At 38.0% G+C, this 22,814-nt stretch overlaps 1 protein-coding gene and 1 non-coding gene across 3 annotated transcripts; one reads left to right on the forward strand and one right to left on the reverse strand.

Moving 5' to 3' along the window:
• The first annotated feature begins 870 nt into the window (after nt 1–870).
• trnac-gca (transfer RNA cysteine (anticodon GCA)) lies at nt 871–942 on the forward strand. The gene has a single exon. It is a non-coding gene; the product is annotated as a tRNA-Cys (tRNA).
• A 941-nt stretch (nt 943–1,883) lies between these two features.
• Nucleotides 1,884–21,530, reverse strand: LOC114152168 (plexin domain-containing protein 1-like). Of its 2 annotated transcripts, none has more exons than XM_028029957.1 (13): nt 21,003–21,530; nt 9,550–9,719; nt 5,550–5,690; nt 5,396–5,465; nt 5,118–5,240; nt 4,910–5,028; nt 4,711–4,810; nt 4,188–4,283; nt 4,016–4,097; nt 3,876–3,936; nt 3,671–3,794; nt 2,721–2,881; nt 1,884–2,605 (listed from the first exon to the last, which is right to left on the reverse strand). In XM_028029957.1, the coding sequence occupies exons 1-13, from the start codon at nt 21,076–21,078 to the stop codon at nt 2,480–2,482; spliced, it is 1,449 nt and encodes a 482-aa protein (XP_027885758.1). In that variant the 5' UTR covers nt 21,079–21,530; the 3' UTR covers nt 1,884–2,479. The 2 variants fall into 2 exon arrangements, with proteins under 2 accessions (XP_027885758.1, XP_027885757.1); XM_028029956.1 differs by having other exon boundaries at nt 5,550–5,693; nt 21,003–21,528.
• Nucleotides 21,531–22,814: the final 1,284 nt, after the last annotated feature.

The raw sequence follows: 22,814 nt of genomic DNA on the forward strand, positions 1-22,814 counted from the left end.
TAGGAAAATAAATTTTAAGAGTGTTATTGAAACGATTTATTTTGTAAACGAATTTCAATCAATCACGTGTTTGAGATATTTATCATAGCTAATTATTACTGAGTTATTACAGTAAGTAAAGACAGTTTTATATGCAGATACAGCATCTTAGAACGTAATATTAAAATATGTATTCGAAAGGTAGATAGGTTGTGTCGTAGCATCTAATCCTCTATAATGTCTAAATGGCTCCATCTGCTGGAAAACAACAAAATAACAAGTGAGTCCGCCATGTTGTTCTCGCACCGAACGTCACCAACACGCCGTGTTAGCGCCATATTGTAAGTGGCAGTTTTGGTGAAACGCGGGCAAAAAGATGAAACATGCAACATAAACACGGATTGACTATTATAATTTAATTACATGAAAGATATATTGTTTGATGCATTGACAGAGCTCAATTAAGGTAGGTTTGAATGTATTTTAAGCATGTTATCGTCCAAAACATTTCGATTTGCAGAAAGATTTACTTTTTTGTTTCAGTGGTAATAATTATAGATACTATAATTAGCATGATTATAGTGTGTAAAACGTAATCAGCAAAATGAGTTAAATGTGAAATGCAATGTTTTTCTTTATTTGGAGTGCATATTGTTCGATAATATAGTGTTGTCTTCTGAGGCAAAGTTGCCACTCACGATATGAAGGAAACGCTGACGCGACGTGTCTTATCAGCAATGTAGTCAAAATGATTTCTATGCTGAGCACGAGGTAAAATATAAAATTACGTAAGAAATACACATATATGGAAAGTATTGTACTACATTACAGGAATAACTACCATTTGTCGTCATAGCATCTTAAACATGTGGGTTGACAAGCCAGGAGCGTGGGGGTATAGCTCAGTGGTAGAGCATTTGACTGCAGATCAAGAGGTCCCCGGTTCAAATCCGGGTGCCCCCTCTTTTTATAAATAAACATGAGTTCTAAATCTTCTTCGGGAAATGCTTGACTAAATATACACTTACAGTATTTGTTCTTATTTGTACATAAACAACTCATATTTAATTTATTGTAGCATTTTACAAAGGGTCCAATTAATTTTTTTTAAACTCTTTATACCAATAAATATTTATGCCAGGTGTATTTCTGTTATAAAAATCAAATAATGTGTGCTTTCAGATCAGATGCGTTTTTGCCTTTTCTAAACGCATCTGAAAGCAGCATTAAAGTAGTTTCATATCTTATTGTGATATCCAAGTTATACAGGATAGGCTGCATTTTTGTATAAGGAAACAAATTAAAAAATGTGTAGTTTTTTTTTAATATGGCTTCCAATTTTTAGGAGCTGTAGTAAAAAAGCAGGACTATGAAAAACTGCTCGGTAATCATGAAGAATATATTTGTTCTTTAGTTAAATATATTACAATTATTGTTTCTGTTTTTTTTAGATTGTGCTTATTTGGCTCCATCTTGTGGCGGAACAAGATGGAGCCAAATCAGTCTTGTTTTTGAGTAAAATACAGCCAAGCATTTAAAAATCTATTAAAGGGGGGTAATATGTAAAATCAGCTTTTTTGTGTTTTATATCACGTTATATTGTTATTCCCTGTTATTCAAACAATTATGTAGATGTAATTTTACCGATTTGTAATTTACAGTATGTCTGTCAAATTATATCCAAGGGAAGGTTGTGTGAATTTCACACTAGCCTACGTGATTTTATATGTGCATTACTAAACCTTTAGCTATCCAAGCTTAGATTTTCATAAAGGCTCACATTTATCCTACAGGCTTGTCTATCTTGAAACACATTTACCTTCAATACTCACCTGTTGGTATTGCTCCAGCAAGTCTGAATAATAAATGTGTTGTCCTTGTTTTCATTAAACCTGCAATCAGGATCCACATTGTCCCGCAGCGTTTATTAGAAGACACTTAAACAGAAAGTTTTAGAGAAAACTCTCATACATTGGTTACTCTAAAATCCATTCATACAATAGTTGTCAAGAAAAATCTCAGATGTTCAATAAATTCACTATCACTTGAATAGCTAGATATCTGTCGTAGAGAAGTCCACATAGCATCAATATGAACCAGTCAAATCTTGCGTAGAAGTTTCATCAAACAAAAACACTCCATAAAATGGATGATGAAAAACATAGATTAAGATGAGCTGTACATTGGTTTGCAGTATAAAGGCTTGTTCGATTCATTCCCTGACGGTCATTTCCATCAATAGGTCTAGAAGATCATCTTCATCTTGTTAAACCTCCCAACCATTGGATCACATGGCTGTGTGATGGCAAGACAGCAAAAACAGATAAAGAAAGCTGGGAAGAGCTACAAGAGCAGGTACAGTAAACACTGTCCAGCCACAACGACTGGAGTAAGGACATCTCGTGTCAGTAATCTGCCTGAAAGTCTGTTGTTTTTTATTCCTTATTTTGTACCACTTCTATGCTCCAGATGGCACGCTCCCTTTAAAAGTTCCAGACATTTAGCAGCAGTGCTCTGCTTCGATGAAACCTTCCTTCTCATGAACGCCAAGTTCGACTTCGGCGTAGGTGGAGTGACAGCTCTGGTTACGAAACTTCATGGAGGGCCAGTAGTTATTTGTGCGTCGCTAAAAAAAAAGAAAGAAAAAAAAAGACAATTTTAATGGTTGCTGACCATTGCCTTAATGGTCAGTAAACAATAATTTTGTTCTTAATAATCTGTTGGATTTTTTTTTCTCTCACCTGCATGAGGTAGAATGGTGGAGCAACTGTGGGGTGTGTGTTGATGTAGTAAACTGCCAGTAATGTCAGCGTTACCAGCAAAACTAATGCGGCCACCACCCCTGCTATGATGGCTGTATTCTCTGTTATCCCTCTATGGTTAGGAGAACTGGGCTCTATATCTGAGAATATGAGGAAAAAAAAAAGTTTTTTCTAAAAATATGTCTGTGGAATAAATTAGATTGAGAGAAACATTACTGATATGTACATATGGGTGCAAATAATTGAAATTTATTTCTGTTTGTAATTAAGCTATATATGAGTTTCACTTTTTTTTTTAACCTTAAGTACTAAGCTGGGTCAATTTTTATGACGATCTGATTTACTGACTTGTATTCCAGTACTCAGCTACCCAGTACTTAGTTCCTGACTCCCTCAGCCATTGATGTTATAGAAACTTCCCGTTTAAATGTAGGAAGGTTTCTGGACAAAGTCCTCTCCACTGTAAAGTGGGCCAGTCTAAGCAGTAATTTTAACCTGCCCTTGTGTTTTGAGAGCTTAGCGAGTGCGGTTAAGGAATCAGTCATACAAAATTCAGTATGTATTTTTAACCAATCACTATGAGCTCATCACCACAATGATCTGAAGTATGAAGATTTTTTTAGAACAGTTATGCTTCTCATTGGTTTTAAATATATTCATAGGGTTTAAATGTGTTTTTTTCCCTTCCTCCCTTTCCACTGTCTTCCTCATCATTAAGTACAAGTATTTTCTTTTGCAGTCTTACAGATGTATTTTAGGAGACCCTTCACATTCTGTCGGATTTCTAATGCCGTCATGTGGTCAGTTTGGACTGACCAGACTAAGATGAGGTGCAAATCAAAACAGTCTTGAGCAGTGGTTTAGCTTTCTCCACACTTTGCACCTCATGCCGTATACTTAAAATTTGCAAAACGTTTGCAAATACTCACCTCTAGTGACTGGCTGCTCTTCGAGGTCTGCTAAGGCAGTTGTTGGTTCGGGGGACAAGTTATTGAACGAGCTCATAGTTGCCTCAGGCAGCATAGGGTTGTAGTCTTCACATTTACCTTTAGACTGTATTAACACACACAGGAGTGAAATAAACCGATAGACGCCCTACTCACCTCTGGGATGTAATGACTCTGGGAATCTCACCTCCTCAGGGCAGTTGTAATCCAGCCACTCTTGTCTATGCCGGTCAATGCCATCAGAACATCTGAAATTCAGAAACAACCAAATTAGAACAAATTGGATCTCTGTGGCAACAAATATCAATAAATTGTGCTTTCACTCACCGTTGGAGTGTGTTGCACCATCCACAGTCAGTTGTCAAGTTGGATGTTAGGCAGAGTTCACAGGATGTGTGCTGTAGACAAGCTAGGGGAATCAGACACAGGAGTCCACAGTTAGAACATAGAATAATGATGCTGCGACATTACACAGAGTCAGATTTAAGACAGTTCTTACTCGGCAGAGGGGTGAATTCAAAGGCAGACCCACTGACTATCTTTGTGGTGTCAATCTCAACACGATGATACTCATAGATGGTACGCTGCTTTGCATCTGCAAGATGAATGTTAACAATTCTCATGTCAAATAGTTATCCTTTCTTGATCCATATTTTTCTCCAATCAAAGCTTCATGTCTTCTAGGGTGTCACCTTTGCACATCTCAAGACTGATGTTTCTGCTTGTTCTTATTTGCAAAAATACCTCAAGCTCAGTCAGACTGGATGGAAAGCATTTGTGAATAGCTACATTTAACAATATTATTACAATTTCTTGGTTTTCTTATATTGTGCAGCCCTGGTGCTAATGTTGGAGCTTGTTTAAGGTAGCTGCTTTTATTGGTTTGGTGACCCTCTTAATCAGTTTTGATGTCTGCCTGAAAAACCCTGGTACCAGAAAATAACTTTAAAAGATAAGCAGAGTTGCACTATATGCTTTTGTGAAAACAGTAAGCTTATGAATGCTCATGATTAGGAAAGTACCTGAGAGCTGTGAAGCAGGGAGGATTGCCATGAAAGCATCAGACAGTCCGACTTTAACTGGATGCTCTGTGGAATTAATCTTCTCCACTGGTACAGGAACCTTCAAAGAAACGGCCATGGCTTGTTTTAGCTTCAATATATCTTGGCATAAGCATTAAGTAAGAAAATGAAATCTAACGAGTTGAAGTCCTGAAGTTACCTCTCTGTAGTTGAAAATAATACTCCCATTACTGTGGAGGGCTGCCTGAAAAGTAAAGGGTCCTTCATTTTCTCTGTCCTTTAGTCGCACCTTGTCCCACTGCACCACAAACAGAGTACCTGAGCAAATCCAAATAACAAGTCCAGCCATTAGAGGATCTGAAAAAGCTCTTGAGCATCATATGTCTCCTTGAAAAACTCCTACCTACCGTTGTCCATATACCTCACTGTGGAGTTTTTAGAGAAGCTGGGGTCAAAGTTGGCCATAAGGGGCGCTACGTATTGTGTTGCAGTCAGCATCCGATGAGTTATCTCGCCCATGAAGATGAACCCTTATGACGAGAACAGATAGAAAGAAGCAAGTCTCACATTAAGCACCGAAATGTGTTGCTACTAAGTGTTGTTGGATGAATTACCAAACAAACATTTATCACAGTTATGACCATGCATTTGTTGATATTTGGCATTACAGCAACATCATACTTACCCCCCGTTGCTACAATAATTTGTCTGATGTTGTGTCCATAGAAAGGGAAATCAAAGGAGAGTGCCACTCTCTGTGAAAATGAAAAAAAAAAAAATCTCAGTTCCGGTTGAACTCACGGGAATAAATTATTTACATGAGGATCTGGTCATCTCACCGCAGCCTGTCGGTGTGTGTTGGACAGGATGCCGTGGATTCTGACTTGACTTTTATGCAGATTGTTCAGGTCAACCCACAACAGTTCAGTTTTTCTGTCTGTTGGACCAAAACTCTCCCAAATGTAGTATTTTTGAGAGTCCTCCTGAAAGAAAACAAACATTTGAAGTTAAGGGAAAAGGTTGCTTTCTTTGAAGTTACTTAAAGCAGGTTTAGGTTGAATTATTTTAGGAAATTAACTTCTGTAGGAATTTTGTTGTAAACTAATTATGACTTATTGTTGTTTATCTTCTGAATTTTGCAATTCTTGCAAAGCAAAGTTCTTTTTCTTAGATGGGTTTTCTGTGATAGACCAATAATCGTTAGTGCACAACAAGATGATCTCTTGTTTTATAGAATTTCTACTAATAAAGATCTAAAATGTAAGGTGGAAATTTGTCTCGAGTCCCCCCAGTGTCCACACTTTGTAGAACCGGCTGTCCCTACTAGCTTTGGACATCTAACTGACATTGGTGCCTGTTATTCTTTACAAAATGGTTTAAGCTCAATTAGATTTGATGGAGAACGTCAGTCTACATGTTTTAGGGAATTTAGGTCTGGACTTTGACTGAGATATTCCAACACATACATATGCCTTTGTAGCTCTGGCAGGATGTTTAGTGTTGTTGTTCTACTGAAAGGTGAACCCAAGTTTAAAATCTTTTGCAAAGTCTTACTGGTTTTCTTCCAGTCTTACCATTTATTTAGCTTCATTATCTTCCCAGCAATGATGACCAGCTTTCGTGTCCCGGCTTAAGAAAAGCACCCCACTGAGTGAGGCTGTCACCTCTGTGTTTTACCACCATGGGATGGTCTATTCAGGACAATGTGCAATATTAGTTTTTTTCCACTAACATTGTATGTTGGGAAAAATTTAAATTTCTTGTTGTAAATTGCAAATGTGACTTCTTGTGCCTTTTTTTTTTTACAGACATACTTATTACCACTTTATCTTAAAGGCTACATTTGTTCTATGCACAGTAGTAGACCTTTCAAAAATAATACAATGTTTTCATTATCACTGTTCAATTTCAAGACATTCATGACAGAAAAACAGGTAATTCTATTTTTAAGCCTATAAAGTAAGAGGACAAGCTAAAGCAAGTCAAAGTTTATCATCTGGCCAAGTGATCCTATTGTTAGCTTAAAAGTATGTCCTCATTTCTCTGGGGTTCTGTTCATATTTATGGAATATGATACTTAATGTTGAAAACTTATAACAAACATTTTGAACATTAAACCTATTTTGAGCTACAAGACATTTCTGAAAAACCTCTCTTAGCCTTCTGATTCATAATCTCCCCCATACGTTTCCACATGGGGGAGCTGTGTACACTTTACACAAATAGCTACGTCAACATACCTCATGTCTCCACACTGATGGCATTATTAATGTATGGTGCACTTCAAGGTGACAGAGAGCAATGGTTCTGGGGTTTAGTCTTGGCTCAGAAAGTGGAGCAGTTAAATGCAGAGCTCTCCCAACCTCTCCGGCTGCTCCACATACAGCAAGCGACCCACTTTTAGCTTTCATCTTCACTGCCTGACACCGGCCTGTTTATTTTTTTCTTTTTTCTGGGTGGTGTTTGTGTTTTCTAGGTGGGGAAATGAATAATATACACAGCTGACGGATTTCTTAAATAACCCTGGTTTGGACTCGTGGTGGTATGGGCCAGTTAGCAGGACCCTGGTTTTAAAAAGTTCCATTTTTGAAGTAGCACTAGAATTTCCCATCAGACGGTTTCTAGGGTTTGTACCACTTCTAAAGAAATTCCAGAGAAAGTCCTTGGAAGTTTTGAGTGGAAAATGCAGTAATATAACTGACCATCACTCATCTTTTGCTAAACACTGCTAGTCAGCTGGATGAAAGAAGGCAATTTGTTTGCTTGGAAATATACATTATGTTGTGAAAACTAAATGGGTACCACTGCTCACTGTTATTAAGGTAATGCTTTCTGAAACTATGAGTGGCATCTCTGTTAAGTAGCTGGAGGCCATCTGGTAACTTGACTAGATAGCCCAATTAATTAGGTAGCTATTTTAAGCTTGTCATACTTGTAGTACACTACAAAACAGAAGAGCAATAACCAATTACTGTTATTAAATGTGTATTGGATTTTTAATTTCTAAGTTTGTGTATTCAGAATAATAATTTACGTATTATTTTTTTATTTTTCTCCGAAGAGTTTTTGCGGTGCAGATAGTAGGCAGACAGGAAGGAGGGTGAGGAGAGGGGGGAAGACATGCGGCAAAGGTCGTCGGGACTAAGGCCTCCAAACGTGGGGCGTGCTAACCCCCTGCGCCACCACAGCACGCCCCATTTACGTATTATTTTAGATTAAATTGGCATATCTTAAATAATACGTTAGCAGTAGGAGATATATTTGTTTGTTCTTTAATAAATATTTACTTTTTTTGATTTATGCTTGTCAATAGATACTTAAAAACCATTGTATTTTTAACAACATAATATCACATCAGAAAATTTTTTTTATGGAGGCCCACGCCTGATGGTGGTTCTAGGTAATTAAGGTCCAATATGTCTCTAGAATCACAAACAGCAACAGAACAGCAGGAGCTCTTGTGAACTTGTCCAAGTGAGCCATTTACGACCACGCATTTGCACGGCTACAGATTCTCGTGGACGACCAGGCTTAAAATAAACAGTGCGAGTTGGCAGGTTGAGGAGTTTGTCTGTTTTCAATTTGAAATGAAAAGAAAGGGAGGAACGAACAGTGTATTTCATTTGGATTGAATTTTACTCAGGCCGACTGGGGTGAAAGATGAGTTTAGCACATCAGACACAAATTAAACCAAATCAGGTTTGGACAGATTGAATGAAGCAGGCATTTATTAACTGCTTCAAGATTAGCTTAACTGAAGTCTTAGCTTTCCAAGTAAAGAGGGTACTTATCTGCTGATAACTGAAGAAATGTGTGATATCCCTAACACCATCTCGTTTTTATCTTTGGTATCTCCATTAAAATTAAGATCTATCCATTCATTTTTCATTTAATTTGTCAATTACAAAAGAATGTTAGTTATTTTTTCAAATTAAGAGAAAATCTTTCCTTCTTGAATTTTTAGTTGTCAATATTGTCCACCTTTTATTGTTAATAGCAGAATGTTTTTTTTAAATATCAATGATTTTGATATTTAAAAACCATATAAATATCAGTGATGAAAAGTGAGGGCCACCTCACTTTTCATCACACTATCACATTTTCAAAGATTGATATGTATAATCCCCATTTACCATTCAGTTATACTTCAATTAGACATCACATAAGGTGACACCTGTGATTACATTTTCAATTTAAGCTGTTGAAATGTGAATCTTTTTTGTAAAGTTTCCATAAAGTTATATATTTAACCATAAGTTGGCAGCAGAGCTAATGTAGGATTCTAAATTCACCCTGTCTTATTTGTTGCAATAGTCGTAGAATTTAATGCACTATCATAACAGAAAATTGTGTGAATACACCACACTTTTACTGTTGTGTTCTTTAAATAAATTAATAGATGTTGTTTGCAGATTATCTTGTTTTTCTTTTGTTTTTGTGATGCACAATGATTTATTTTACTCTATACAGGATTAAGCTTAAACAGAAAATGGACCAATTTCTTTCCGAAGTAACCTGATCTTTATCTGACTTATATGATGTTTATTGATGTACCGTATTTAAAGACAGAAAATAATGTAAGTTATTTGATGCATTTGTTGACTTTTCAGCTTTTGACCTGCTGATCAAATGACCTATCTGACCTGAGAAAACTTCTCACTTCTCTGGCCAACTGATTGGTGGATCACTGGTCAGTATTTTTAGTAATTTTCCGCAGTGTTTTTCTCAGCCTTCTGAGGAATGTCCCCATAATGAAAAACCTAAAGAGATTATGCACCCAATTCCTAGATAATTTATGAGAAAATGGATGTTCAAAATGCAGGGCCAGGAGCATCTCACCACTATATGGGTCATGTTGTCTGGAAGGGGACTGATATCAACTCCTCCTCCTCCTTCAGCCTGTGCATTGCGGGCTTCTCTGTGTTTTTGTTGGTTCTGCCGGTCTCCCCTGGTTCGTAGAAAACTGGCTGTGTCTCCATCCGTCCTCAGAGCAGTCCCTCTATATGCATCTAGAAGAAGACGTGAATTACAGTGACTGAACTGTATCAACACAGAGTGATTCACGTTAAACAAGTTTGGCTTTCACATCCTGCGCTCACATCTGCACTTTATTAGTTACCATGATATGGATCACTTATGGGCCAACTTTCCCAGGAAAAATAAAATCGACGTTTAGAGATCTTCCAGCAACAAACTGCACAAATGGAGCAAAAGAAAAAAAAAACAAAAAACACAGTGACATATTTTTCCATCTGTCAAGCATAATGGGTCATGATTCATTTTTAACTAATACATCTTACCTAACAACGTAGTATTGACCTCGTTCAAGCCTCAGATATTTATTGTGTTTAGTTTTGTCGAAACAAGGCTTTCATGCACCAAACACATTCTAAAAAGTATTTTGTCAGTGTATGGATTTAAATTTTTGCTGACCACCAACAATAGTTTGTGTTTTCACGACATCTGCTCAACAGATTGCAGCTGGAAGCTTAGATTTATTTCCAGCAGATCCATGACTCATCGTTCAAGACTAGTAGATTCAACCACTTGTCCAACTGGGTGAATATCTCTCCAGTGTTCACTGAAAGGCTTAGGGATTACATTTAGTTTACTCACTTTTTTGTGCTGCTTGTTTATTGATAAATTAGCTGAATGAATTTTGAGAGAGGTGGTTATGACAAGAATGAGTCTAAAGTTCAATCTCCTTTGGTTAGGGTACCCAACTCTGATCCCTGAGAGCATCTATCCTGAAACCTTTAGAAACATGGCTTTTCCAACACACCTGAAGCTAATTATTTGATAATTACCAGGCCTCTGTAAAAGTAGATGACATGCTGTGAAAGTAATCCAGCCATTTGGTTTAGTAGTGGTGGAGCTGAGATGCCTCTCAAAGTTAGTTACACTAATAGAGCCGTTGGTGCCTGTGTATATACCACTTAAAATGTGCTTACAATATTATTTGGTGATACTCTGGACTTTGGTCTTTCTAGTCTTAAAAAGATTGTATGTTTGTAAAAAGCCACAGCTTTGTTGTGTCTCTTGAAGAATATTAATGTAAGCAAATGTACAAGGTTTGCTCCAAAAGGAAACTTTTTCCCACATTAACCTTACTCTTGCGGTTTTACCGGTTGGAACATACAACAAACTGTTGAACAATAGTTCAAGGCACTCAATTATGCTCATGCTTGTAACTCTTGTAAGTTTTTATTGAATTTCATGGCATAAATTGAGAAATAAAAAGAAAAGATTTATGTGATGTTTTATTCAGGGAGGAGAAGAAGTTTGGAGAAATGTTGTAGAGCAGTAGCTTGGTGGCTGCATAATCAGAAGATAAGAGGGTTTAACTGCACTACAGCAAAGCGTAATTTAGAAGATGTGTCTTGCTTTACTTAAACTCTGTAGGTTTATCTTTAGTGAGATTTTCCTCAACATAAGGTGTAGCCCTAAACCATCACTTAAGTCTAATGCTACACATATGGTAAATGAAGGGTGATGCAAAATATACAGTCAAACTGCAGCTACAGTCAAACACTCTTTGCTTTGATTGATTCCAACAAGGAGAGAAAAAATAAAAAATAAACTGACGCTAACATTGTAGCCAGATATGCTGGAGAATCCTTTCTTTTGAGAGAGCAGTTATCAACTTCAAGTAATTTGCAGATATTTTGTACTGACAGAGGGCAGGAAAAAAAATTAAAAACCAGTATACATTCAGATCATTTCCAGCTCTAAAGGGAAATATAGTGCCTGCAGACCAGGCATAGTGTGTACTATGCCTGGTGTGCAGGCATAGTACAGTGGACACCCCAGAGCAGCCCTGGGGTGTTCACTAGTTCAACATACTCAGAAATCCCCCAGAAGGAAGCACCCAGGTGGCATGCTGATCAGATACTGGAAGAATCTTATTTGACTCCTTTTGATATAAAGTATTAATGACTCTATTACGAGCTCCTCCTTGAATAACGGAGATTCTCTCCATATCACTACAGCTTAACCCAGCCATCCAACGGAGGAAGCTTATTTTGGCCATTGGTGTCCAGAATATTGTCCTTTCAGTCATGATCTACGTCTTATGAACATCGGCAAATGCCTGGTTTAACAAACAGGACTAAAGCCTTACTGCTTCTCCTGGATCTGAGGTTCAACAATCAGTTGACACCTCCTTTCCAACAACCTAGAAAGGGTCTCCAACTCCAGTCGTCAAGAGCTACTGTCCTGCAACCTTTAGATACATCCTTGCTCCAATACACCTGAGTCAAATGACTGAACTACCTTTTTACATCATATTCAGACACTTTGTCCAAACACATGGAATTATGAAGCTCAGAATCAGCATGCCTAGGATTGTGCCCTCACTTGCCACTAGGCTCACACTATCCAACCTCTCTTCTTCTACTCTTCTTCTTGCAGGTGTTGTGAAGATGGTATTTTGTTGCCTTTTCACACAGTTCCTGGCCTGAAGACAAAACCCCGCTTCTTCCTGATCCAGAAAGGTGTCGCATTCTCCCAATTCCAGGTGAGGGGGGTATTTTGTGCCTGAAGAAGGTATTTAATGAAGGTATTTTTCATTCACGAAAATAGTGTCTGTCCTATGTATAACAAATATATGTGTCGCACTTGATTCAGATCAGATTCAGATTAAAGTTAAAAATTCAAAAGTATGAAAAACAGATTGAACAAGCATGTCCTATTTGGAAGGAGTGTTAGGACAAAAAACTATTATCTGAAAATAATATTACAGCATGACTCTTTGTTCCACCGTGTTCCTGCCATTTAATTTCCACATTTAAAAGGAACAAGGGGACACTCAAAAATAAAATAAAATAAACCAGTAAATTAGTATAATGAGGGCTCTCCAAGAGACAAAATGGGACAAGAAAATGAAATGTAGAGAGGCTGTCATAGACTCAGGGGAGAAGACTTTAATGAGAAGTCTTGTATGATCACGATACAGTGGAAGCTTTTTTTTCCCAGCTTCAGAGCATGAAGTTTCCTAATTGGGTCAGATTGACACACTTCACCGTCACTGAAGAACTTTGAAGATGTCAAACAACACAGAAAAAAGATGAAGTGGACTTTTAAGAAGATCGGACACTAAAAGTGGCAGATCAGGCACAATAAATTACTTCTTACAGGATAGATGCCACTTTCTCTCAAAGGACTCTTTTTGACTGTATTCTAATGCCCCTCACATAGTAATGCTTTCATTTAATGGGTCTCTTTAAGTGGTTTTCTAAACTTTGTGGAGACTGAACTTCATTTTTGTTTTGAAATATACCCAAATCCATCTTATTGCTTGGGGAAACTTCTATCAAAAACACATCTATGGAAAGACCAAGAACGAGCCCTGCTTTGACTTGACTTGATAAGACTTTTGTAGCTTGAGGTCTGGCAGACACATGTGCATATGGATGCTGCATGGAGAATGTGCAAACTGTTGAAAATATAAAAACATCCTGGTGCAGCGGAATCAAGTCCCAGAAGCCTAATAATTCAAATGACAGATGGAACAATCCTGCTGGTAAGTTGCAAATACTATATCTGCACTGTAAATATGCACTCTCTGTTGTTGCTGCTACTAAATGCATGATTTTTTTCTCTCTAAATTCAGAGCACTCATAATTGGCAATGTGGTTAAGATATATGCTTTTACAGCAGCACAATGCCGGATTTTCCCCTTTTTTATTTCCAACATATCTCTGTGTGCCAGGAGTGCTGACCTAACTGGGAATCAAAGCTCTAATCCTGCAGGCTTATATGGTGTCATTACAAATGTGCATTAGCTATTTTGAGTCACCTGCGTGGCAGCGGTGTCCATTTTATCGGCCTCCTCAGATGTGTCTGCAATGCAGCAACCGACTTACAAATCTAGTGGGTGTTGGGACTCGCATCAAAGTGGGACACGGCATGTTCAGCCATATACAGCAGCTATAAATGTACAGATTCTGGTTATTCACTCCAGACCTTATGCTCTGGCTTTTTTCAAAATCTCTGTTTAATGTTTCTTTTTCAGATTGTTCATTTAATAAACATCTAATCAACTTTACATGCCCGACAATCACTGTCCACTTTATTAAGTGGCAAATGAGCCAATCCCACGATCTCAACTCAGTGCATTTAGGAATCTAGAAGGGGTCAAAATGACTTGCTGAAGTTCAAACTGAGCATTAGAATTGGAAGAAAGGTGTTTTAAGTGACTTTCAGCATGGCATGTTTGTTGGTGCCAGAAAAAACTGAAGTATTTCAAAATCTAATAATCATCTAAGACTTTGACACACAGCCATCTTGTGGGTTTATAGCGCAGGTCTGCAACTTCTGTCTTTCAATGCCACTGTCCTATAACTTTTGGATGCATCCCTGCTCCAACACACCTAAATCATAAAGCTAAATTACATAATTAAAGATGTCAGCAAGTTTTGCAAACCGATCCAGATGTGTTGGAGCAGGGATGCATCCAAATGCTGCAGGGCAGTGGCACTGGATGTCTAAAGAAAAAAATTCTAGTAAGTGGACAAAAATGCCTTGTTGATGTCAGTGGTCAGATGACAAAATGGGAGGCTAGTTTTAGATGATAGGAAGATAACAGCAGCTCACATAACCTGCTGTTAACACCAGGGTTTGCAGAATATCTGGATGTACAACACGTCGAACCTCGAAGCAGATGAGCTACAGCTGTAAAAGACCATAATAAGTGCTACTCCTGACAACTAAAAACAGAAAACTGAGGGTAGAGTTCATACAGAATCACTAAAATGGACATTAAGTAAATAGAAAAATAGAAAAACGAGTTATTTCATTTGGATGGTAGGGTCAGCATCTGGTTAAAAATGAAAGCATGTATCCATTCTTGTATAAACAATTCAGGCCAGTGGTCATTAATTAAAAGCCTAGGAAATATTTTCTTGGCAAACATTGACCCTTGGTGCCAATTTGGTTGCTAAACATGTCCATCCCTTTTTAACTACAGTTTACCTACAGTATCTTATGATAGGTGCGAGATAAAACACAATGCTGCGAAACTATCAGAAATAATCTCAAATTGATTTCTTGAAAATGAGGATGAGTTCACTGTACTCCAATGACCTCAACAGACATCTGATCTAAGTCCAATGGAGCACATTTAGAGTGTGATAAAACAGGAGGTACACATCATAGATGTGTAGCTTACAAAACTGTGATGCTATCATGTGAGTGTGGAGCAAAATCTCTGAAGAAATATTTCTGACACCTTATTGAATCCAAAGAATTAAGGCAATTTTGAAGGTAAATGTGCCCAATCTGGTGTGTGCAAGATGTACCTAATAGACTGGCTAGTGAGTTTAACTTGAAAGCAATATGTGAAAATCAGACCCCAGCTGGTGAAGATTAAACAAAAACTGGATTTTTATGTTCCTAAACTAACACAAAAGCTGATGGCCTTTCAGTCTGGTCAACTGGACAAGATCCTTTATCCAAACATATTCCTTCTGAAAGTAATCTTTTATCAGTAAATTCACAACACATTTAAGTGAGAAAACAGGGAATAAAGGAATGCACTTGGAAGGGAAATGGGAATTATCTGCAGAACTATCAAACGAAAACAAAAGGGCCTGCATTTTTGCTCTAGAGACAAAAGGCCATTGCACACTGTTCACATTTTAAAGTGGAGATATTGGTCAATCTGAAAATATAAACACAATCTGGATTCCTGTGGCAGTAATCTCCTTTCAGTAACTTTTACTCTTAGGAATCATATACCAGTTACCTACAAGTTTGACATTGCAGGACACAGTACTCCTGTTTTATTAGTGTCTAAAAGGGTGATTATGTGTATTGGTTTAGATTTCAAAATGATAATAAGTGTTGAAATCAGATTGGAGCTTATAGTGTAGGAGGAATCCATTTGGCACCGTGTGCTCAGAAGCAGCAGTATCCACAACACACTATCACAAACACGAGCAGCTGGAATGATAAGGAACCAAAATGAAAAGATGGAAAAATGACGTCCACAAATGTGTAAATCAATCACACTCAGAGTTTAGAAGCCATCTGATTTAAATGATGAACTGTAGTACCCTGAACTGTTTTCTATTCTGATTTGGAGATGATTATCATTTTTTTTAATGCTAAGGATGGGATTCCAATGTGCAAATGGGTGCACAGCAGTAATAGATCAGAATGTGCCGTTTAAAACAACTATAAATTTAAACAACAGGTGTTAAATCATCACATAAATGGTATTTTGATAACTGCTGTTTACTTTCAGATTTGGCAACTGTTTTAATCCCTAAAGCAGAACTGAAGTCCTTTTTTTCCTGTGAAATTTCAGAATTATGTTTCAGTAGGATCAATCAAGAGAATCTTTCAGAAAAGCTTTGTCATTTTTTCAGCATGAAATTCCACTCGTGTCAGGCTTATGTTTTTGGAATCTTATGTGGAAAAGTGTGATGACGATGAGGATGATGATTGCACAGTATCATAGTTGAAAGATGAAATATTTAATGTTTATAAAATGTTTTTCTGCAGTTAAGTGGTTTGTCTGTCAAAACTTACATGTTTTCCTTGGGTGCCATGGCTTCCTCCCATGCAGACCAAAAATATGTATGTTAGCACCCAGAACTCTAACAAGCTGGTAATGAGTTAAACAAAGAAACAAGCCATTTTGACTACGGCAGACATCTGGTTAAAAGTTGCCTTTCTTAGCATATTGAAGCTGAGGATTAGCCACGACATTTCCAACTTCAAAAAGCCTTCATTGCGCATGTATAAAGTGCAACGAGACTTAAAGCTGCAGTATGTAACTTTAATAAAAAAAAAAAAAAATTTTGTTCAAACTGTCACTATACCGTCAGACAAATATTCTGTGAAAAACAATCAAGCTCCTGTGGCTACTCCCAGTGCTCCCAATTCTAGCTAGAAATAACCAATCAGAGCCCGGAGGCGAGTCTTTTGTGGCGCCGCTCATCCTCTTCCCGTTTTCCTCCTCACTCTCTGCTACAGCTTTGTCCCGTCAGCAGATCCTGTTGTGAATACTCATGCTAGCCAGCATGGCCACCGATGATGGTGGATATATGATTTTCCTGTAATGGTAAGGTGTTTCTCCCCGATTAGCACATCGAGCAGCGAGTATGTGACGTTTAACGTTAAGTGACAGCGCTAAAACCCTCCTCCTGGCTCTGATTGGTTGTTTTTGGTTGGAAGCGGTGCATTTATTCAGACAGTGATAATAGCTGAAGGAGGAGATCGATCTTTTCAGACTATCTGTCTCATAACATACTGTCACATCATGATGGCAGTTTTAACAAATCTGTAAAAAAACATATTCCTTATAAAAGATACATACTGACTGCTTTAGCAGTTGCTGCACATTAGTGGTTAATATGTTAACGGCAAACAAGGCCCCAACCAATCCATTCATCTCAAATGTTGTCACTTGTGAAAAAAACCACATGAACTATGCAGGCAATGGCTGAACATCTGACCTCAAAGGAGAGGATCACCTTTACCCGACAACTCATTGATCAATGTTGTTTAATACCTCCCATGAAATAACAGGTGACACTGTAATAGTCCTAACAATGAATGAATACACTCACAGTTGGATTTTTGTAAATTTGCTTTTTTTTTTTTACACATCCTTACCAGGAGTGCCCATAAAGGTGGAAGGCACTGCAAGCAATAACAATCCTACCTGCCAAACCACTGAGGTTTTTATTGCATAAACACAAGGTGGAAAACTAGTATGCTATTACTGGCAGATAAATCAAGGTGGCCAGCTGCACATTTGTGTAACAGTAGAAAGGAGCAATTTACTTGAATACTGCTCTTTAATTTAGGTCAAGACTTGTGTTTTTATATTTAGTGTCTTTCTAACCCAAAAGTCCCAACAGATTATCCATAGAGAGCGATACATTTAGGCTAATTTGGAAAGAAAGACCTCCAGTGATGGAAAACTTTAGCCTGTTGCTTTGTTTCTTTTCTCTGATTTGTTTCACACTTTGGTGTGAGGCCAAACGTCTGCAGATCAGATGGCACTCCTGGCAGCCCAGGAGGTTCATAATGATTATTGCTGATGTGCAAATAGCAACACGCTAAAAGCATGTGCTTACTGTAATAAACTATTATTGCTATGAGACTACTACTGCATACTGCGGTGCACATGTTAGCAGTTAGCTGAAAGCAGTGCAGCACTACATTTTCCATCTTCTTGCCATTCTCAGCTTTTTCAAATAAAGTTCAAATTTTAACTCACAAGCAGGATATCAGTTCGAACACACATGACTTGCATGTGTAGACAGGGAATTTACTAGTGGGCATGATGGAACATTCTTGAAAAACCAAGCATGACAGCAGAATCAGATGGTTTCAGCTGAATCAAAATGATCAGAAGGCCTACCTGTATCAGTAAAACGAGACAATCTGCCTGAACTGGTGCATAGAGAATTGCCCTCTTGTGAACCTTTCACTGTTGCATTTTTTACTGCTGATCGATTGCAGATGTGCAGCCTGTCTTAATGGTTCAGTCCAGTTCTGCTATCGCTTTTCTGTTCCCCAGCTGGAGAATTAAATGATTTGTAAAAGACATCTAGCTTAAACTGTAGTCATCTGTGAAGGGTCAGAAATCAATTACTGACTAGTGGGATTTCAGCTGATTACCTATTATTATCAATGTCGGTAGCAGACCATAATATATATACGTATATATATATGTATATATACAGTACAGACCAAAAGTTTGGACACACCTTTCTAATTCAATGGGTTTTCTTTATTTTCATGACTATTTATAAGGCAAGAAATCCCACTTATTGACCTGACAGGGCTCACCTATGAAGTGAAAACCATTTCAGGTGACGACCTCTTGAAGCTCATCAAGAAAATTTAGAGTGTGTGCAAAGCAGTAATCACAGCAAAAGGTTGCTACTTTGAAGAAACTAGAGTATAAGGGGTATTTTCAGTTGTTTTACACTTTTTTGTTTAGTGCATATTTTATTTCCACATGTGTTATTCATAGTTTTGATGTGAATCGGTGTGAATCTACAATATCAATAGTCATGAAAATAAAGGAAACTCATTGAATTAAAAGGTGTGTCCAAACTTTTGGTCTGTACTGTATATATATATATATATATATATTTGTCAAACTAAGAGACAAACATTTGTAAAAACCACACAGGTTTGGCTGGCAATAACATTAGTTTAGAAGGCACAATAGATTTCAGTTTGTCTCACTGTGTCTTTAAAATTTCTTATACTGGCTTAAAGTTTTCACGTCACACCAAACTTAAGTTTATTTTTCTCAAGATTCCATGTGACAAAGTAGTGAATTACTGTGAACCAGAAACAAAATATGCATGATTTTCTTAATGTAACAAATACAAAATCTCAAAAGTGAGGCTCACGTATTCAATGCCAATTGCTCTGATACCCATCTAAAAAAAAAATCAAGAGCAACTAGTATATGAATTAATTAATAAATTAATCTCAATAACTTAAAAACAACATTATATGTAGGCCTCAAATGTTTGCTAGAGAACATAAGTGAACTAATGGCATCAAGAAGACCAAGGAACACAGCGGACAGGTTAGGATTAAAGTTACGGAGATGTCTAAAGCAGGATTCAGCGTCTCACAGAGCACTGTTCAATCCATTATCCGAAAATCAGGAGCAACATGGCACCGCTGCAAATCTGCCAAGGCCAGAAGAACATTTATCTGAAAAGCAGCCAAGAGGCACATAGTAACTCTGAAGGACCTGGAGAAATCCCCAACTGTGGTGGGAAAATCTGTTAACTGGTTATTAGTCATGCACTCCCCAATAGTTGTGCAATCCTCAAATCTGGAGTTCCTGAAGAAAGTCAGTGTTGATGTAAAACCATAGGAAGTGCAATTTAATCTTTATATACTAGTTACTAAATTTGAGAGTCATCATCCACACCTGATGTGAACAACAGCTCTCTGAATCAACTTGAACACACAATCCCCATAGTGAAACATGGTGAGTGATTATATTGTGCTGATGGGATGTGTTTCTTTAGCAGCTTCAGAGAACTGATCAGAGCTGATGAAAAGAATCCTTTTCATCAGCTGGGCAAAATTATGCTGGAGGTGGCAAAATACTTGAGACTTCAGGCAGAATAGCAACTCTAAGCATGCAGCCAGAAATAACAATCAAAGTGTGTTCAAATGTTAAAATTCAAAAGTCCAGGTCTATATCTAGTTTGAAACTTCTGATTATACTTGAAAGCTGCTCTTCAAAGATGCACATCATCCAATTTGACTTCGGTTAAGTAAAAAAGAATGGGCACAAATTTTAGTCTCAAAATATGCATACCTGGCAGAGACATACCTCAAATGACTTCCACCTGGAACTCCAGCAAAAGGTTGTTCTACAAAGTATCAACAAACAATGTGTGATACACTTTGAAATTTTTATTTGTAAAATATGTTGAAAACTATGTATCATCTTTCTTTATCAGAGTTGCACACTTCTTTGTGTTGTCCCACCACATCAAATCCCAGTGAGCTACTTTAAGAGTTATGAACTTTTCCGAGGTTCTGTATATATGGAGGGGTTGTCTCTGTGGTCTCTGTGTATTGGGTCGTCCTCTGCAGAGCTGGGCCCTTGATCAGAGAAACTGGGACCACAGGAGAGGCCAGAAAAACTGGAGCACCGCTGATTGTCAGCGTAGGAACAGCAGCAGAGGAACGGGGGCTGGCTAAAAATAATGTACCTCTAAGGAGAACAGAAATACATGCATGCACATGTACACACTTACTGACACTCGCTGACAGGATGAGAGAGGAGTATAAAGCATAATGCACAGAACAGGTGAGAATTTTATTATGAAATTCAGCAAAACAAAACAGTAATAAACTCTGCAGATATAATAATGATCAGCTCGGCTGCTGCTCCTTCAAAGTTCCCTTCCTTTGCAGTGAGCCTCAATTCCTAAAATTACTGGTTAACCTCAGAGAATATTTCACACAACACAACACTTTTTTTCTGTTTCTGGAGCAAAATCTTGACGTTAAGCATAGCCTTACAAACAGCTTATCTTGGCAATTTGAAGGAAATATATGGGACCTGTTAACACTTGGCAAATTCTATATGCAAAATATATGCAAATCAACAAAAAGTCACAAAGGATGTTTTAAAATAGCCCTGATTTCCGAAGTTGTGGCAGTTTGAAATCAGGTATTTGTTTTTTTTTATTATTTCTGCTTCCAGAGATTTTTAAAGCTGTCCTCTGCAGCAGCGAACTGTCTGTTTTCACAGGAAGTCAGTTAAAATATTAAGTTATTTGGCTTACCTTTCCACTCTTGGGCCCAGACTCTCCCGAGCTCAGCCTGGGATAGACAGATGAGAAGAACAGCACAAAGCCCCATGTCAGGACAGCTCTTCTCCCTCCGTCCCTTACTTTTATCGCCCCTCTCCTTCTTTTTCCGTTTGTCTTCCTGCGTTGCGTGGAAAAACGGACGCCTCGCTCCTGCTGTCCCCTACCTTTCCTTGCTGTTTGTTCTCCTCCTTCTCACAGCTGCTTTCTCCTTACTTCACCCAGGGGTTCCTGCTTTTCTCCCTCTGTCTATCTCCCTTCTCTAGCCTGCGTCCTCTTCAGGCCCTCAGAGCAAATCTTGTGGTGATGAATCCATGGTTGCAAAGGAGATGATAAACAGCTGGAAGCTTCAGTGTGAAGTCTCTCCTCTCCTCTCCTCTTCTCTCCACTCCCACTCTCTCTTAAGGCTGTCGTTTTTTCTCGCTCTGCTTGAATTCCTGACCATTTCAGAGAAAGTGTTCCAGATTTGAGCAACACTTTTCTAATAAGGACATATTCAGACATTTATTCAGTTTTATTTTGCTCTAATTTAAAGAGTGTTAGGTGGAAGGTGCATGTCTCCCCCACGTGGAAGCATGCTGAAACCGTTACATGCTGAAACCGTAGCTCACGTCTTGAAAAGTACTTCCCCTGTGGGTTTAAAAAAAAGTTTTTTAATGGTTAGACAAATTCTTAAGAACATTTTATTTATGCTTTCGTCAGTATAGACGGAAAATAAAGTCTATACTAAGGTTAAATTGTGTCTTTCTACACATTTTAATTCCAATATGTTGGACATTCGTACGGGATCAGATCTAAGGAGTTCTCCATTGATTTATTTGTCCAATATTTAAAAAATGAGTGCAAACATTCACAAAATTGGCCAAGTGGATGGATGGATGGATGGATGGACATTATGACAGATGAATGGCTATTCTGCCAGTCTCTTGTTGCTCTCACAGCTGTATTTCATCAGTTAATTGGCCCAGCTGTTCCCCATTCATGCATCATCCTCAGCAATATTTAAACTCCTGCTATGAATTTCTTTATTTTAGGCATGCATTGTTTCTGTGTTTCTCTGACTTCATGCACTGTTGTCAAACTCCATATTTTCACATTTACGATGTCACCAGGTGACTCAGAGCCCATCCAATCACTGAACAGATGCTTAGAACAGATAAATGTGTGGATGTGCCAAAACTTTCTCCAGTTGAACAGAAACAAAACTGAAGTTATTATTTTTGGACCTAAAGAGGAACGATCTAGAGTCAATGCACAGCTTCAGTTATTACAACTGAAAACCAGCGATCAGGCCCGAAACCTGGGAGTAGTGATGGACTCTGACCTGAACCTCCAGAGCCACATAAAGACAATTACAAAGTCGGCCTTCTATCACCTGAAGAACATTTCCAGGATTAAAGGACTAATGTCTCAGCCAGATCTAGAGAAACTCATCCATGCGTTCATCTTCAGTCGCATTGATTATTGCAACAGCGTCTTCACAGGTCTGTCTAACAAATCAATCAAACTGCTGCAGCTGATCCAGAATGCTGCTGCTCGCGTTCTCACTAAAACCAGGAAGATAGAGCACATAACACCAGTTCTAAAGTCCCTCCACTGGCTCCCTGTAGCTCAAAGAATAGACTTTAAAATACTGTTGTTAGTTTATAAATCACTGAACAGCTCAGCACCACAATACATTAAAGATCTGCTGTTATTGTATCAACCTTCCAGACCTCTCAGGTCTTCTGGTTCTGGTCTGCTCTGCATCCCCAGAACCAGAACCAAACGAGGAGAAGCAGCTTTCAG

This window comes from Xiphophorus couchianus, chromosome 10 (assembly GCF_001444195.1).
Source record: "Xiphophorus couchianus chromosome 10, X_couchianus-1.0, whole genome shotgun sequence".
In the NCBI taxonomy this organism is placed as follows: Eukaryota; Metazoa; Chordata; class Actinopteri; order Cyprinodontiformes; family Poeciliidae; genus Xiphophorus; species Xiphophorus couchianus.

Bases quoted from the DNA above. Each gene is read 5' to 3' on its own strand.
- LOC114152168 (XM_028029956.1), bottom strand. From the start codon at position 21,078: ATGGGGCTTTGTGCTGTTCTTCTCATCTGTCTATCCCAGGCTGAGCTC. The intron at 5,029-5,117 runs GTAGGTAGGAGT...GGATTTGCTCAG, and splicing joins AGTGAGGTATATGGACAACG to GTACTCTGTTTGTGGTGCAG. The intron at 4,811-4,909 runs GTAACTTCAGGA...GTTTCTTTGAAG, and splicing joins TTATTTTCAACTACAGAGAG to GTTCCTGTACCAGTGGAGAA.